The sequence below is a fragment of the Eurosta solidaginis genome, chromosome 5 (assembly GCF_040869045.1).
Source record: "Eurosta solidaginis isolate ZX-2024a chromosome 5, ASM4086904v1, whole genome shotgun sequence".
Lineage (NCBI taxonomy): Eukaryota > Metazoa > Arthropoda > Insecta > Diptera > Tephritidae > Eurosta > Eurosta solidaginis.
The window spans coordinates 255,405,365-255,422,379 of record NC_090323.1 but is presented as its reverse complement, the minus strand read 5'-3'; the positions used below and the strand labels follow the sequence as shown (position 1 = coordinate 255,422,379).

Genomic DNA, 17,015 nt, shown 5'->3' with positions numbered 1-17,015 from the left:
AAAAAGGTATCCAGGGTCCTTGTAAAATTTAAATTATGTAGGATTATACTACTTTCACCCATGAGTTACGCAATAATATCCACTTGGACTGCTTATGATTTCGAGGGAGGCATCCTTGGCCGAATAGTTACTCCCTAACGTTTCAAGGTGTTTCTCTGGTAGTGCTCGGCAGAATAGCGCGACAAAAAATATCCATTAGAAAGTCTTCGGAGCTATACATAGAGCTTCTAGTGGCATTCACGAACATATGAGTTCGAAGTCGCAGTCCTATAGCTTCTGTCCCGGCATGTTGTATGAGGGCCAGGAAGCGTGGTAGCGACTGGTGGTAGACAGGATTGCTACTGTTCGCACTTCGGGAATTATAGCTATTAAAACAGCCGAAAAAACTAGATGCCCCCTTTGGCACGATTAACAATAGGCCAGCGTTGGTGCTCATCGTTAAAACTGTGCCAGGAGCGCCATGATTATTAAAAAACCATTAATAGCAACCGTAAGTCGCCTTTGTGCGTGACCAGCAAGGGGTCACAAATAATTTTTAAAAATCGTGTCGATAACGCTTATTAGAAGTTAGACCAAAACATCTCCTTCGGTGGAACTACGCTTTGTACGAGACATACAGACAAAAGTGTGACCATTTTAAGTACCAATCCCTAACAGCGCGGTTAGGTTCGCAGCCTCCCTGGAGTAAGTGAATGAAGGACAGTTCATCCGCAAGGAGCTGCTCTTGAAAATTTTTGAACGATCCCCAAGACTTTGAAGCAAAAAGCCCGGATCTTTCCGAAATCGCCAAAACGTCGATTCCCTTAAATACATACAAACAAAATCTTTCCTAAATATTATTTTTTAAATAGAAAAAAGCTTTTTAAAGCAAGAAAACCTGCGTACACCGGTGCGTCGCTCACGCCGCCGCCACCTGTACATATTAGTGCCTACGCCGCCGCCGCCGGTATAGTGATCGGCGTAAACCTCTAACTCCCACACATTCATAACTTAGCAGAGCAGCATTGTTGTTGCGCTATGTATGCATGTTTTTGTATTTATTTTGGCGTTTTCATTCAGAAAAACGCAAAAGTGTAACCAAATGCTAAAAAAAAAATACATACAAACAACTGCTGTCACTTTAACGCGCGATAGACTAACAACCGCAACTTGAGAAAAAAGTTGTTATGTTATTTTTGTAACGCGTATGTACATACATATACGAGTGAATGTACATAGAGATATTCGACTGAAGTGTGGCTTAACAACAATGTAAAAGTTTAGGTTACTTATTTTCACCAAACATCTACGCTCCAATGCCTACCTCGGTTTATATGAAAATTTGTATGTGACTAGCATTAGAGTAGCAAAAAAATAGAAAACTAGCAAAAATAGGAGCGGAGACCCTTGTCTATCTATCTCTCTAGCCATATCTTTTTGTGTATCTAATTACCTCTTTATCTATTTATCAATCTATCACGCTTCCTCTGTATATCTCTTTCTCACCATCCTTTTTTCTCTATCAATCATTCTCTATTTGTCTCTTTCTATATGTATATTTTATACCTATCCCTCTCGTTATCCTCTCTCTATTTGCTATTTCGAACGATCGCTTTACTTACCTATCTGTCGCTCTCTGCGTCCATACCAGTCTCTCTACCTATCTTTCTCCCTTCATGCAAATTTTACTTTTTATCGATCTCCCCATCCGCTATGGCAGGTATGTACTTTGACACTGTGCGGAGTTTTACAACGCTTTCACGAGGCACTGACTTTTCGGAGTGATAGACTGCGGCCTCCACCAAATGCCTTGGTTGTGATTGACGGCTAAAATGCCCTAATCGGTCGCTGTATTAGGGGCTACACAATGACGTTTCTTTTCCAATGTTAGGGGCGCTCGCAAGCGAGTTTTTTAAAAGGTGCTCTACACTGGAAAAAACGTGGATGTTGGTGGTGGAGAATCGAGGTCTTTTCCTAAGGAACAGCAGTTAGACTTCTCAAGCAGCAGTTAGACTTGCCAAGTTCTTGTAATTGATATTAGAGAAAAATTGTAAGTTTACAAAACGGCGATGGTTACTAGGACATGTTTCTGAATTTCACTTCTTCATGAGCTAGCTTTTCGGGAGCTGATCGTTGAACTCGAATCTCCAACATTCATATCAGTGCAAGCCTTTAGCTGCTAAGCCATATGAATGTCCCGATGTGTCCGTTGTTCTTGTTGACAGACAAGCCTTAAAGCTATTAGATTCCAACTTGATAAAATCGGATATCATACGAAGGTGCCGAGCCACAGAACACGTTCCGAAATGGATTCAAACGAGGTTCCGTATGACTACTACTGGGTTCTCTTCTCAGGTAAATAGAGGAATACACTAATAGCACAACGTACTTTTTGTGGGCCAACCCGTATTAATGTACGGGTCTCAAGGTGGTTATTACCATCTGTGAATCAACTTCCTTCTCCAACTAAGCAAATCTACAGTGAGACTACTTACAGATATCATCAGAGATCACCTTATCATTGCACCGATGCTGCGCCAGAGTGCATATCAACAAGCTCACTCTACAGTTGCGGTGAGAATAAAGGAGAGAAGGATCGAATTCATAATTTGTTTTGCCGGTATCCAAGATTGTAGATATGACTACTGAGCAGAAGTAACAGAACTGGGCACTCGCCGAGGGCATATGCAATGGACAAAATTGTCTCTGAGTGGATGGAAAATTCTCAGAAGGATCTAAATGTAGCCTAACCTCTCTAACACAAAATTTTGTGTTTTTTGAAATTACCTACAAATCGGCGGGACCCACATTTTTTAAGCCAACTACTATGTACAGCGTCGGCTAAGGCAGAGTCCGTCGTGGTACAGACAAAGAGGATAAATTATAATAAGAAACGTCACTCGTTACTCGTAGGATTTGCTCGATGTTTTCTATGAGGTAGTCGCTGGTTTTTTTTTTGGGCGATATGTGCATAAAATGTCTTCTACACATTTTCGTGGGATATTTGTGTTTATTTTTACGACTGTATTTCATTAATCCTCTTTCCAAAAATCACAGTTTCACAAGGTGCCTCCACCGCATGGATAAATGGGAGACAATTCAAAAATGCACTCATAGAAAACATTCGGCATCAATTGTTTAATTTCCAGCGAGTTACTCGCCACTCGTAGGAAACTGGTGGTTCTTATCATAATTTATCCTCGTTGGAATTATTATTATTGATAGGTATGGAAGCACTTCGTCCTTTGTGCAGATCTATTGTGCAAGACCTTTCAGCCTAATTTTGTATCTTGAGGCTTTTGATGTATCTAAGTACCTCTTCAGACTTTTTACTCCATATCACATAGGGATTAAGAGTCACACCACCTAGATGGGATAGTCTCTGCCTAGCTAGAGCGACGCATTTGGGTATCAGATAGATTTAATTTACTTAGGTGATATCGTAGACCGCAGTGTCCCGTATAGTACGCAGTAAGAGTTCTTAGCTCCTCCCTGCTTAGGTTAATGAGTTTGGCTGACACTTTCGTTGCCGGAAGTATAAACAGTTTGGCCTGCCTTTGCCCTGGGTAATCAATCCAGTGACGTCTGAATTGTTTAGTTTCCCAGTTACTTATAGTTTCCCTGGTGTGTGCTTTTGTAAGTCCACAAAAGGGCTATGCACCATGGAATGCTGATGTAGCACCCTGCTTTGCTAGGTAATCTCCATGTTCATTACCTTCATGTCCCTGATGTCCGGGAACCCATCCTAACAAAACCTTTTTTTTGGCTCCCATGGCATTAAGGATTTCAGTGCATTCATCCACTAGCTTAGATGCAGCTGTGTAGGATTGCAAGGCACGCAGTACCGCCTAATCCAAGCCAAAGTTTTGGTTCAAATCCGCCTACAGTCAATTTTTAATACTTCTTTCCACTCCTTAAAATAAGCAACAATTTTCTTGTACCTTCTTCTATTGTATATTTCCCCGTAAATCATCGTATTTTGTATAACTATACTATCTGTTACAAATTTATCAAACTACCAAACCAACAACAACTGTTTGCAAATAACCAGCGAATAACTCATGAACAGCTCAATGGACATGCTGCTTCTTCTTTCGCACTATCGCCACCCCATCTTGCTTTCTTAGGTAAGCGAAATTCCATGTAATATCACAGAAGAAAATATTAAGAAAATTATTAATGAAATTAATTACAGCTTTTCGTCCGCGGCAAGTAGCCAATTCAACATGTAAATTCATTCATAAAAATGCCTTGCAGCTTTTCATAACCGGTGTCGTAAAACATGGAGATGCAAAGTAAGTACAAGTTAGTCTCACCATATATGAGTATCTCCACACGTTGGCGAACTGAGCCGGCTTGACTGGCAAAAAAATATGTATATTGTACATATGAACATAAATTCCACAAACTAGCAAGCGGAGCAAAAGATATTAAAAATGTATGTAACAATGTGTGATCGCAATTTTTGCGTGCACAGTTGTGTATAGGGTGATGAATAGGGGCTTGGAAATACTTATTACACCATTTGTTGGAATTAATCGCTGCCCCGGCAAGATACATATATGAAAATGGAGTTCTATTTCAGTTCACCTTATTTCATTTCTTTATATGAAAAAAATGTAAGGCGCGATAACCTCAGAAGAGATTTTAGGCCGAGCTGATTTACATGTTTTATGCCGTAAAAACTATTTTCTAAAATTTTAATGTTGCTTTGCCCGGGGCGTGAACCCAGGATCTTCGATTTTGTAGGTGGAGCACGCTACCACACCACGGCGGCCGCCTTGGGTACGGAATGACGTCAGCTAAATATAAGAAAAACCCATATAGTAAGCCCAGATCTTTATCCCTCTCGCTTTAGCGCTATCTGTCTCTCTATTTCGCTTTCTTCTTATATGTCCCTCCTTATATTTTTTTATATCAATGGCTTTATAGTTCTCTACAATTCTTTCTCATCGGAATACAGATTGGCGTAGGGGATACTTCCATCCTGCGAGCCCGGAAAAAACTAGAGTTACTACATATTGTAACGAATTTAGGGAAATTCCGCTTATTTCAAACCTTCTGCAAACGTTGGAATCGCTGAACTGTTGAATAAATCACTCCAATATTCAGTATTGCAAACTGGTCCTTATTTAGATGTCTTTGGGAGTAGTACAATTATACTTCAATATCACGTTCTTCACTATAGCGTGTGTTAATCAAACTGATTATTTATTACTCAGCTTGCGCTGCTTTAATGCTCTCCGTTGATTCGTCTGCATATTTCTCCAAAGGTATAGATGTTTCACCTTCTAGAACTCTGGTAGCTCATGCTTGGTTACGAGCTTCAAACGTGTATATTTGTAGTTTATAGTAGAGCTTACGATTTCTTCTCAAACACTAGCGAGATTTTCGAGACCCGAGATATCGAGAAATCAACTTCTCGCGAGATTATCGTGTCTCGAAGTACTCGTAAATCTCGCGAGCTTCTCAAAATTCTTACTTAATCGCTGTATGGACAGTATTTATACACTTGGTTTTTTTACTTGTGACTTTTTTGTTGATTATATTACTTCAACGACATTTAACTCAAAACATATTTATTATACATATAATTTTGTTAGCAATATTTTATTTTTCAACGAGACATCAAGAACACGGCTTATCGCGATCTCGAATTACTCGTAAGGCTCCCGAGATTCTCGAATCTCAAATTTCTCGTAAGGCTCGCGAGATTTTCGAATTTTGAATTACTTGTAATACTCACGATCTTCTCGACTTTCAATTCAGTCGCTGCATTGGCAATATTCTATACATTTTGGGGTTTCTTACCTGTGGGTTTGCGGACATATTGGGTTGTGCTTCAGAAGAAATCGTAAGCTCTATATAAAACAGCCAATGAATCGATTAAGTTGAATGTCGAGAAGCTCGCGAGCCTTACGAGTAATTCGAGATTCGAGAATCTCACGGGAAGGCGAGACTCGCGAGCAGTCTCTTCTCGAACATGTTCGAGAAATCGTAAGCTCTAGTTTATAGCCATATGCGCGTGTAGGTGTGTGTAACTACTTCGGCTGATGACTACATGTGGGTTCGTGTGAGATATCGCTTGGCTGTTTCATGTTTTTGTTGTTGCGTGATTATTTACTAACATCCTAGTGATGTCAACATTCGCCACAATATTATGTACCTGTGATTTTGCTTCAGTACTTTGATGTAACAGCAAATCGCAGCGATAGCTTTAAAAAATCACCCAGACTGACTGCCTGAAGTCATCTTATTCGAATCAGTTTAGTAGTAAAGGTAATTACAGACCTAACCACAACCCATCCATATCCCGCCTAAACAGCCATAAGCTGTGATTTGAACCAATGAGGCTGTGCTTTGTGGTGCAATTAAAAAACGGTAGATGTCTCAGTAACCAAACTTCCCTGTTCGCATTTTACAGTGGGTCCCAGCAAAAATTAGGGACTCATAAATTTATATTGCCGCACCACTATTCTGCTGTGATGAGTGCTGTGATTATATCAATGATTGGTATTTTGGTAAGTAAGTGAAATTGTGGACTGCTATTAAGATAACGTTCAGTCACATTTACGAATAAAAAATCGAGGCGGCTGAGAAGTGCAAAGAGCAAACCACGATGAAAAACTGACACTATGGAAAGGAGAGCAGATTTCAATAGTTATGATAGACGCTTAGTTAAGTAAAATAAATATAAGGCACGAGTGCGAGGGAGCTTGAGATGCTTGCTGAAAGAAATCATCTTTAGTGATGGGCTTTTAATCGCTGAAGCGATTTTGGTCGTCTGGTTGCAAAGTATGCCAGTCACAACTTCTTAATTACAGCCCAACTTTTCCGCAGCTGTTTTTGCAAACTCAGTAAGGTATCCCCGGTCCTTCTTTATTCGTTGGCATAAAGTGTTCTACACAGATACACGGATTATTTTTCTCTCGAACCATCAAATCTTCTTGCAATACTGTTCATGATTTTGAGCCATTTATTGTGGATGGATCCTATTGCAAGGCCCTTTATGCTAAGTATGTAATTTTTCTATTAACATTAGTACAGTAGGTGATGTTTATTGTATGGTATGCAACAACATAATAGATATGTATGTAATTATGAGTATAAATTAAACACTACACCGTCATCCAGTATACAAGTTAGTAACCGGCGATGCGGCCTGCTGGTTTTAGAAGTGATTAAAAAGATGTTTTAATTCCTCATATTTTTTAAAAATTTACTTGTAAGTGCAATTATTTATGTTCGTCAGCCAAGCAAGCTCAGTCTTACTACCACGGCAGTAAGCTTTTGAGGATATGCAGACCACAGATTTAAGGTTAATTTCCGAGCTACAAACACAAAATTTGCCGTGGAGAAAGTCGTTTTCGAACGAGAAATGGCACAGAAGATGAGGGAACTTCGAAACCGCTTTATAGCAAATTAAATTTGACAAGGGATGACGGAAAAGCCCCCCAATATAAATACATAGAATTCTTTTTCCTGGCCCTACCTCAACAGTTATAACGACAGTGCTGGTAGGGGCCAGTATCTTAGTTCGTAAAAAACCGTTTCTGCAGTCAGAAGCATCTACACGCTCATTGAAGAATGGGGCTCTCTCGCCGTATTGGCCCCACGACCGGTGTTCAGTTCTTGTGTCAGTTATTCTCAAGATTTCTTTCTTCTAGATCTACTTAGCAGGCTCGAAATTCCTACCGTATTTAAGACATGTTTATTTGACTGTTTTACAGATATACGCGGATTAAACATTTTGTAAGGCAATTATTGTTATTTGTTAAGTCATGTTTCGAGTTTTTCCGGAGCTATCTTCGGATCAGTTTATAACTATATACATATGTATTTATATTCCGGATTGTTTTTTGTTATAATTTTACGATTAATTATCGTTTAGGTAATATTCCCGAATACACAGATCATTTTGAGACATACGATCGTTCTCACCGACACTTGCAGCCTGACAGCGAATACTCGCACTGAAAGCGATTTAAGCCTAAAAATATTGATAATACCCATTGTTTTGGTATTAGTCACCAACCATGACACTGCTCACTATGTTATCAAAACGTAAGCACTGTCAACTCCGGCTATGCCTTACTTCGTCCACGCAGTCGTCAAAGTCAGGTTCGAGATTATTTCTGGGTTGTTGATAAACTTCGGGAGCATTTTTATACTCAGCGTGCTTTGCACACAGAGCATATTAACTTTGATTGGATAGCGGTTGGTTGTACAGGTATAAAGGAATCGAGATAGATAGATAGATAGATCCATATATCAAAATCATCAGTATCGAAAAAAAATTTGATTGAGCCATGTCCTTCCGTCCGTCCGTCTGTCCGTTAACACGATAACTTGAGTAAATTTTGAGGTATCTTGATGAAATTTGGTATGTAGGTTCCGGGACACTCATCTGAAATCGCTATTTAAAACGAACGATATCGGACCACGCCCACTTTTTCGATATCGAAAATTTCGAAAAACCGAAAAAATGCGATAATTCATTACCAAAGACGGATAAAGCGATGAAACTTGGTAGGTGGGTTGACCTTATGACGCAGAATAGAAAATTAGTAAAATTTTGAACAATGGGCGTGGCACCACAAAAATAGATATATCTTTACTAAACTTAGTGCACGTACTTATCTGACCTCACTTTATATTGGTATACAAAATGGCCGAAATCCACTTTTTCGGTATCGAAAATTACGAAAAATGAAAAAAAGGCCATAATTCTATACCAAATACGAAAAAAGGGATGAAACATGGTAATTTGATTGGTTTATTGACGCAAAATATAACTTTAGAAAAAACTTTGTAAAATGGGTGTGACACCTACCATATTAAGTAGAAGAAAATGAAAAAGTTCTACAGGGCGAAATCAAAAGCCCTTGGAATCCTGGCAGGAATACTGTTCGTGATATTAAATATATAAATAAATTAGACAGATGATGTTCTGGGTCACCCTGGTCCACATTTTTGGTCGATATCTCGAAAACGCCTTCACATATACAACTAAGTGCCACTCCATTTTAAAACCCTTAACCTTTAATTTGATACCCATATCGTACAAACACATTCTAGAGTCACCCCTGGTCCACTTTATGGCGATATTTCGAAAAGGCGTTCACCTATAGAACTATGACCCTCTCCCTTTTAAAATACTCTTTAATACCTTCAATTTTATACCCATGTCATACAAACACATTCCAGGGTTACCCTAGGTTCATTTTCCTACATGGTGATTTTCCTTATTTTGACTCCAAAGCTCTCAGCTGAGCATGTAATATTCGGTTACACCCGAACTTAGCCTTCCTTACTTGTTTGTTTTAAATCGGTATAGCTCTAAGTTAAAAGAGTTGATGCGTTATGTTCAGAAATTTGCTGGCGTGAAGTGCTCGAAAAAGAGGTGACTCAAATTGGTCAGTAAAAATACCGTATAGGCTCTGACGTGAAATGCAAGAAAGGAGATGAAACAAAGTCTCAAAAGAGAGCTGACGCGAATCACCAGTAACGTTTTCTATTCTAATTAATAAAAACAAAGAAAAATGTGTTGGTTTTGAAATTTCTTTTTATTATCCAAATGTGTGCCATATATTCATTCTACATAATTCATCAATTTTTTATTTACGAAAATTTGCAATCCTTTTTACATAGCGTTTCTCACTTAAAACTACATACAAAGAAAATCTACGTATCTAAGCCGAAAAAATGCATATATTTTATGTATTAATCTTGCTCATCATCAGACCATACATATTGTTCGCTATAATCATAAACATCATCCAATGATAAAAGTATTTGTATAGCTTTAATAATGCAATCCTCACTACTATGCGGTTGAATCGGTGATGGATTAAGAGCACGCTTTTGCATTAACCATTCCAAACGTTTACGTAACTCCAATATAACTCTAGCCGTGTAAGGATCACATTTGAAGTAATAGGTGCGCGCTACTGATATATAAGATACTTGATGTTCGGTAAAACCCGTCTCCACACCATCACCAAATATAATCAAAGCCATCGGATATACCATAGTGGCATCCAAAATATAAAGGCTTGTGGATTTCTGTTTCAAAAAATAAACAAAATAATGTGAATCAAATGATGCCTCTTTACTATTAACAGAAGATGGATGGAAATTGACGCGACGTTCCTCCGGGGTGCTCATATGATGTATAGCAGTTACATGATTTTTAGTGCGACGTACACGACTCAAAAACGACATATTTGGATAGAGCCCAGCAGCGATGATGGCGCGTAACAAAGGAATATTATTTGAATTGACATTTGATGCTTCAGCGGTGCAATTACCTGATTCGGTAAAACTAGCCGCGCGTAAAAGACTAGCAAATTGACGCTTCATCTCTTCGATTTGATTTAGCGTGCCCAGATTTAAAAAGTTTTTATAACAAAAATCACGTCCAGTTCCATCTTCGCGTGATTCACGATAACTTAGTATTACATTGTCGATTAACAAATGATCGCTACGCTTATTCATCGATAAATCACGTTTAACACGATCGACATCCTTCTCTTTACCAAGTGGCGTGTAAAAGGGTGACTTGTATGAGAGACCCGCAGCGACCGTGGTAATGGGATCCATACAACGAAAGAGCGCAGCCATAATAAGCATTTTACCAACTTGTGGATCGACGGGTAAGCGCGCCAAATGCATACCTAACGGTGTTAGTGTTTCCTCAGCATCGAGCGCATTAATACGTTTCAACAAATTAATGCCATTCACAATAGATTGATTGGCAGGCGGTGACATGAGCGTATGCAAGAAATGGTGTACATCCTTAATATGTAACATTTTCATACTTAATATTGTAGATTCTAGCTTACAACGCATTATTTCTGGTACGATTTGATCGATCATCGTACTTTCGCGTGCACGACTAAAAAGATTGTAACATATACCAGGTTGTACGCGCCCAGCACGTCCTTTACGTTGTTGCGTATTGGCTTTTGTGACCCATAACTCTTCGAGTGTTTGTAAATTTGCCTCCACATTATAATTATTCGTTTTCATGCGTCCACTATTTATAACATAGACCACATCATCAATGGTCACAGAAGTTTCAGCGATTGAAGTGGACAGTATAATTTTACGCATGCCTTGTGGCGGTGGTTCAAATACGCTTTTCTGATATATTGTTGGCATCATTGAATGCAACGGATATACTTGTATTTTGCGTGCATACCGTTGTCCAATTGGTACTGTAGGATTTTGTAAAATTGTATTTAGTTTCGAAATCTTATCGTAACCAGGTAAGAAAACTAATATAGCGCCTGGCGGTTTAGTATCGCATATATAAAAAATTAAATGTTCAATAAATTGTAGATTTTCGCAACCCTCTGAGTCAGCGCAACGTAAAGACTGTAGCACTTGCGCATCATATTTATCTTTAATCTGTTTTAAATAGGGTTCTATCATCGCCGTGTAAGCAAAGTCAGCGCCCGAGTCTTGTTGTCTACGCTTGCCGTGTTGTCGTGAACGTTGATTGCGCGCAATTTCTTGCGGATTGCTACGAAAACGTGTAAAGCCCGTCTCTTGTATAATATCTTCGACATAATTCACTTGAACTGGAAATAAGGTACCGTCAATTTGTATGGTACAACAATTATTAAAGTACGCGCTAAATTCTTGCTCTGCCACTGTAGCGCTCATTAGTATGATTTTCAAATGCGGACGATGTGGTAAAATGATTTTGAATAGCGCCAACAGTAAATCTGTTTCTACGCTACGCTCGTGTATCTCATCGAGTATAACAACGCTTACGGCATTCATTAAAGGATCTGATTGCAATTTTTGTAGCAGAATACCAGTTGTACAGTATAATATGGAACCTGTATCTCTAGGCATTTCACTCTCCAAACGTATTTGATAGCCCACTGATGAACCTAACTTCTCTAAACGTTCGTATGCGACACGTTCGGCTACTGTTACAGCGGAGATGCGACGCGGTTGCGTACAAACCACATGACATTGTGAACCATGATTATTATAAATATAATCATCTAAAATGAGTTGTGGTATTTGCGTGGTCTTGCCACAACCAGTGCTGCCAACAATCAATAATATTTGATTATCCTTAATAGCTTTGAGGATGCGTTCATTTTGTTGCATTGTTGGTAACTTCATACGTTGTTCGTAGCGTTTTTGAAATTCTAAATCACTTTCTTTCACTAATAACTCTGATTTGTAACGTTGATTTTGTAAATCGTTATCAGGCAAATCTAAATTTTTTGATTTTGTTGTTGTTGCTATGAATTCTTCAAAATTGTCGTACAAGAGATGACGAAATTGTGTTTCAAAATCTTTTAATACTTTCTCATCATCACAACTTTGTGAGCAACGTGTTAGATTCTCTTCAACCCTGGCCAATATTCCTTGTGGCACACTGACGTTTGGTCCCAATTTAATTGTTGGTCGTTCATCTTTGCGTTTCTTTTTCGATAGTTTACTATAGAAAAGTCCAATTTCACGTCCACGCAGGCCTGGCGGATGTCGTATTCTTTGACGATTACCACGTTCCATTCTTTGGTTTTGTTGTACTTTATACTTTCTGAAAAGTGCGTATATTTATGTGCAAAAGAACAAACAAAAATTTTGCAAGCATAAATAACATAAACTGAATTGGCAAAAGAAGTACAATCTAATTTACAAAATAGTAACAAATTTATATAGATTTTTACACAAAATTTCCAATTAGTAAAAAGACAGTAATAACTTCATTACAGTAATCTCAAATTGAAACTGGAAGATGAAAGTGGTGTCGAACACAGAATGTAGACAGAAGACAGGGTCCATGGTGGAATAACCAGGTGAAGTAAGCCGTCAATTGTCTCGCTCTAAATTCTTCTTTGTTCTGTCATTCGGCTATCTGAAAATTTTTCACCAATGTTGTCCCCGAAAACGCGTTGTTTTTTGCATTTCTCAGGAGTAAAATATGCCACTTTTAGTACTTTTCTCACATAAACTATTAGGTGAATATCGATGGACCTTTACTGGATTTAATTACAGAAATTCAACATTTAGGGTATCTTTGGTGTTGGCTTCCATAAGTAAGGCCGTGCTAAACTAATACTTCCACATTTTTGATATTAGCATTATATACATATGTTTTGTTTGTTCCAAAAAAATTGAAACAGGTCTTTGTTAAAACAAACTATTTGAATTCACGTCATGACGCGTCATATTCAACCAAAAATCTTCCCCTGTACAGTACTACTGAAGACTTTCGAAAAATGTTTTTCTCATTCCTACAAGAACCCCAAAATTGTCGTATTATACCTTATTTTGAAAAAACTTCGCCTAAACAGTGGTGTTCTAAATATACAAAAAATTGGCCCTAAAAATCAGAACACTAAGATGAGAGGAATGTTACACTTAAGGATTGTAATTTAGAATATATGAGTCCAGCTCGCTTCGGATCAGCATCTTATGGTTCTAGGCCAAATGCCGCTGGGCTAGTCTATCCCCTGATATATTTTGGTAAATAATAACTTCGTAACATTAGTAATACATCATGAATTCAACTGTCAAGAATTTTTGGGGGATCTTCTGATTAAGTTTGCTATTATATTTAAGAAGAGCATATGTTTTAATCCTGACTCTCAACGACAAATCAATAAAGCAGATGAACATGTCAATGAATTTTAAGGGACGGAAACACATTTAAGGCTATCACGATCACTTCCAAGTGTGACTTTAAAACTTTTCGTCGAACCCGAAACCCATTTAAGTTCCGCCAAAGGCAGAAAAGTCCATCTAAATAGCTGACGTACATATGTACTTTATATGAATAACACATGCTTCGTTTACATCCGGATTTTCAATGAAAGTTTCAACTGCAGTTGAAATTGAGATCAGTTAAAGTGGCCAAATTGATTTTTTTATTTTTATTCGATCCTAAAAGTAATGTTAACTCGCACTGGTCCTTTGTATTGAATTTTGCATTGGCGTTAGGTGGCACTGATATGCTCAAAAAAGCAATTTCTGTAATGGCTTTTGTAGCAAGGTATTTATTTTTCTACTCCTATTTTTTCAAAGCGGGTAAAAATTTTACCCGCTTCTGACCGTCGAAAATACATCACTACCGTTTCAGACAGCGTACATCTTCTGTCTTTTTTTAGTTACTTCACCTGGTGATTCCACCATGGACAGGGTCATGTAGTCTTAGAACTAAAATTATAACTTAAAAAGGAGAATAAAAATAAAATAAAAAAATTTTAAGGACTTCCTTTATATAAATGGACAAAAGTCAGCGAAAAATGTCTCCTTTTATAAAGACATATTCTTGCTAAACTTTGATATTTAAATTTATATAAGGAGACATTTTTCGCTGATTTTTGTTCATTTATATAAAGGAAATGATTAAAATTTTTTTATTTTATTTTTATTTTCTCATTTTCTTATATTTTCTCGGTGTCTTAACCTATCTGTTAAGTTTTACGCTTGTAGCTCAATGAGAACTTACATAAAAATCAATCCCAAAATTCCCTCCGTTCCGTTTGATTTTTCTAAATATCTCAGTCCGTGCGCCCCGTAGCGAAACTTTTTGTATTGTGTCATCGGCTGTCATCGACCTCTGAATTAAGCTTTAAATTTTTAGCCTCTAGCTCATCGAGAACTTACTTAAAATCCGGTTTCAAATTTCCAAATTATTTACTATTTTTTCGATCCGTGCGCCACCTAACGCAATTTTTTCTCCTTTTCTTCCCTTGTTGCATTGTCACGGTGTTCTAATCTATGTGTAAAGTTTCACGCTTGTAGCTCAATGAGAAGTTACTTAAAAATCGATTGCAAGATTTGTATGAAAAGCGGACAAACATTCAACCGACCTAATATAAAGGAAGTAAAAATGTCCCACTTTTCAAAATCTTCTTGATGCCCGAAAACGCAATTTTGGGTTTATAAAGTTATCGCTAGGTGAATTCAGTACAAGGTGGTGTTATCGGATTCAATTAAAACACGTCGAATACATGGTGATGGCAAGGCGATTTCAATTAAATTTTTGTGTAGCAGAAGAATGTCAAGTCAAAATAAAATTACCATTGATTTCGATTAACTGACATATTGTTTGTAAAAAGGTGTTTCATGGAATATATCAAGAAGAAACAAAGAGCCGATGGTACTGAATTCGCCTTCAGCGCGAAAAAAAGATTATATTAAAAGTAGAGTTTTAGTTAAGTATTTAAATGTGTAATGAGATTAGTGGATGAATTATTTTCGATTAGGTATTTTGCGGAAACCGTGCGATAAGCTGAAGCAATTAATAGCACTTTCACATAGCTTAGTTAGAACATGGTTGACGTTCTGCGCGACTAGTACCACTATCGGCATTGCGTTCTCTCGCTTTCATGACTACGTTTATCATTTTAGCAATGACGTCTATTGTGGAGTGCTTTCCCTGAAAGCTATGATGTCGATGAGATAGTTATTAACCTGGGTCGATTTGTATGGACGAAAGTTAACCTATATCGCGCCATCGATTTTTCGATAGGATTTGGGCTCAGGAAAAAAAGTTCCACTACGCATACCCAAAAAAATTATTTTCGAGCCTGCAAAAAAAAAATGCAATTTTTCGACCAAAACACTCCCCAAAACCCAAAAAAATTTTTTTTTTTTCCAAAAAACTGTTATCGCCAACGTTTTTACAACGGTTTTTTGAAAAAAAAAAACTATTTATTGGGTTTTGGGGAGTGTTGTGGGTGGAAAATTTTCCCCTTCGCCATTTTTTTTTTGCAGGCTCGAAAATTATTTTTGTGGGTATGCGTACTGGAACTTTTTTTTCCTGAGCCCAAAGCCTATCGAAAAATCGACGGCGCGATATAGGTTAATAAATCGACCCAGTCTAATAGTTATCCCTTCTCACGTGTTCAGCATGCAGAGAAAGCACGATGGAGAGTTGGGGTCTTTTTTGCACTTCGTTATGAGAACTAGCTGAACTGTATTTCATCTAGCTGGGAGATTCTTGCTTCGAGGCTTTTATTATATATGTGCAACATTGTACTCGTATAACGTGATCAGCTTCTCTAAATCATTGCGTTAAACCTGAGTCTAAGATTTGTCTCATATTGTCCTTGTGCCTCACCCTTGTTCAGCGTACAGAATGTCTTTATTACCATTGAACAATGTTTCGATCGATTTTTTTGTTACTTTTTTGTGAGCTAATGACTTGACTTGAAACTTGCTCAGAACCCAATGAATGTTTTAGCTTGGTACAGAGTAGAGAAGAAAGTTGCTAACGGATCGATATTTAAAAAATTCGCGTTTGTGGCCCAATGTATTTGTCCCAGATATGCCGAGCGTAGATACCGCATGTAGTACACCTGTTATTTTCAAAATATTTCGTAAACAGTGATTTAAACTAAGTAACCAACCTGTCGCTGTGCTACTGTACAAAACATGCATCATAGTTGGCTTTGAAAAAAAAATTCTGTTGCAATTCCTTGATTGCCTTTTTTAATATCAAAAATGCGAGTTTTGTGAAATTGTCAAAAGTGTGAAGATATCGCGTAATGGGTAAGAAAAAAATATTTAAGCCCATTTTGTTTTGTTCTGTTTTGTGTATATACATATTTTTTTTAAATAGTTGTAGAAATTGAAGCGTAAAACCCAATTATATGTGGTTTTTGTTGATTTTAAAAAACAACAATTTTTAACTTTACATGAAATAATAAGTACTCTGGAAGAATAAAAACGATTATTCCTACATACAGCCTGATTCTAATGTGGTAACAACTTTCTTCGCCACGGCAACTTTCTTTATGTGGCAACTTTTGCACCATTTTGGTATTCTGCCCACGAAAGTAGCCCGATAATTGTTTACCCACTAAAATAGGTGGTAACATCGATGTAACCACACAAATCGGCTGTTGATTGGAAAAATAAATAAAACATTTTGAACGCAAAACAGAATTGTAGTGAAAATTGAACGGTTTAACAATACAATATATATATATTGTAACGAATGTTAGCAGCACTGAGCGATGCTATCGTCTCTAAGCCGATGCTAAGCAGTGACGTGA

At 37.6% G+C, this 17,015-nt stretch overlaps 2 protein-coding genes across 5 annotated transcripts in view; both read right to left on the bottom strand.

The window, feature by feature from the left end:
* eIF5B (eukaryotic translation initiation factor 5B) overlaps positions 1–17,015 on the bottom strand; it is a 184,438-nt gene that overhangs the window by 129,987 nt on the left and 37,436 nt on the right. The window lies entirely within an intron of this gene.
* Rhau (RHAU helicase) overlaps positions 9,534–17,015 on the bottom strand; it is a 40,683-nt gene continuing 33,201 nt past the window's right edge. For 3 of the 4 annotated variants that reach the window (XM_067789924.1, XM_067789928.1, XM_067789927.1), the window contains exon 3: positions 9,534–12,547. In XM_067789924.1, the coding sequence (XP_067646025.1) occupies positions 9,703–12,519 (2,817 nt within the window). In that variant the 5' untranslated portion in view covers positions 12,520–12,547 and the 3' untranslated portion in view covers positions 9,534–9,702. The remainder of the gene's footprint in view (positions 12,548–17,015) is intronic. The other variant, XM_067789925.1, reaches the window with a different exon arrangement.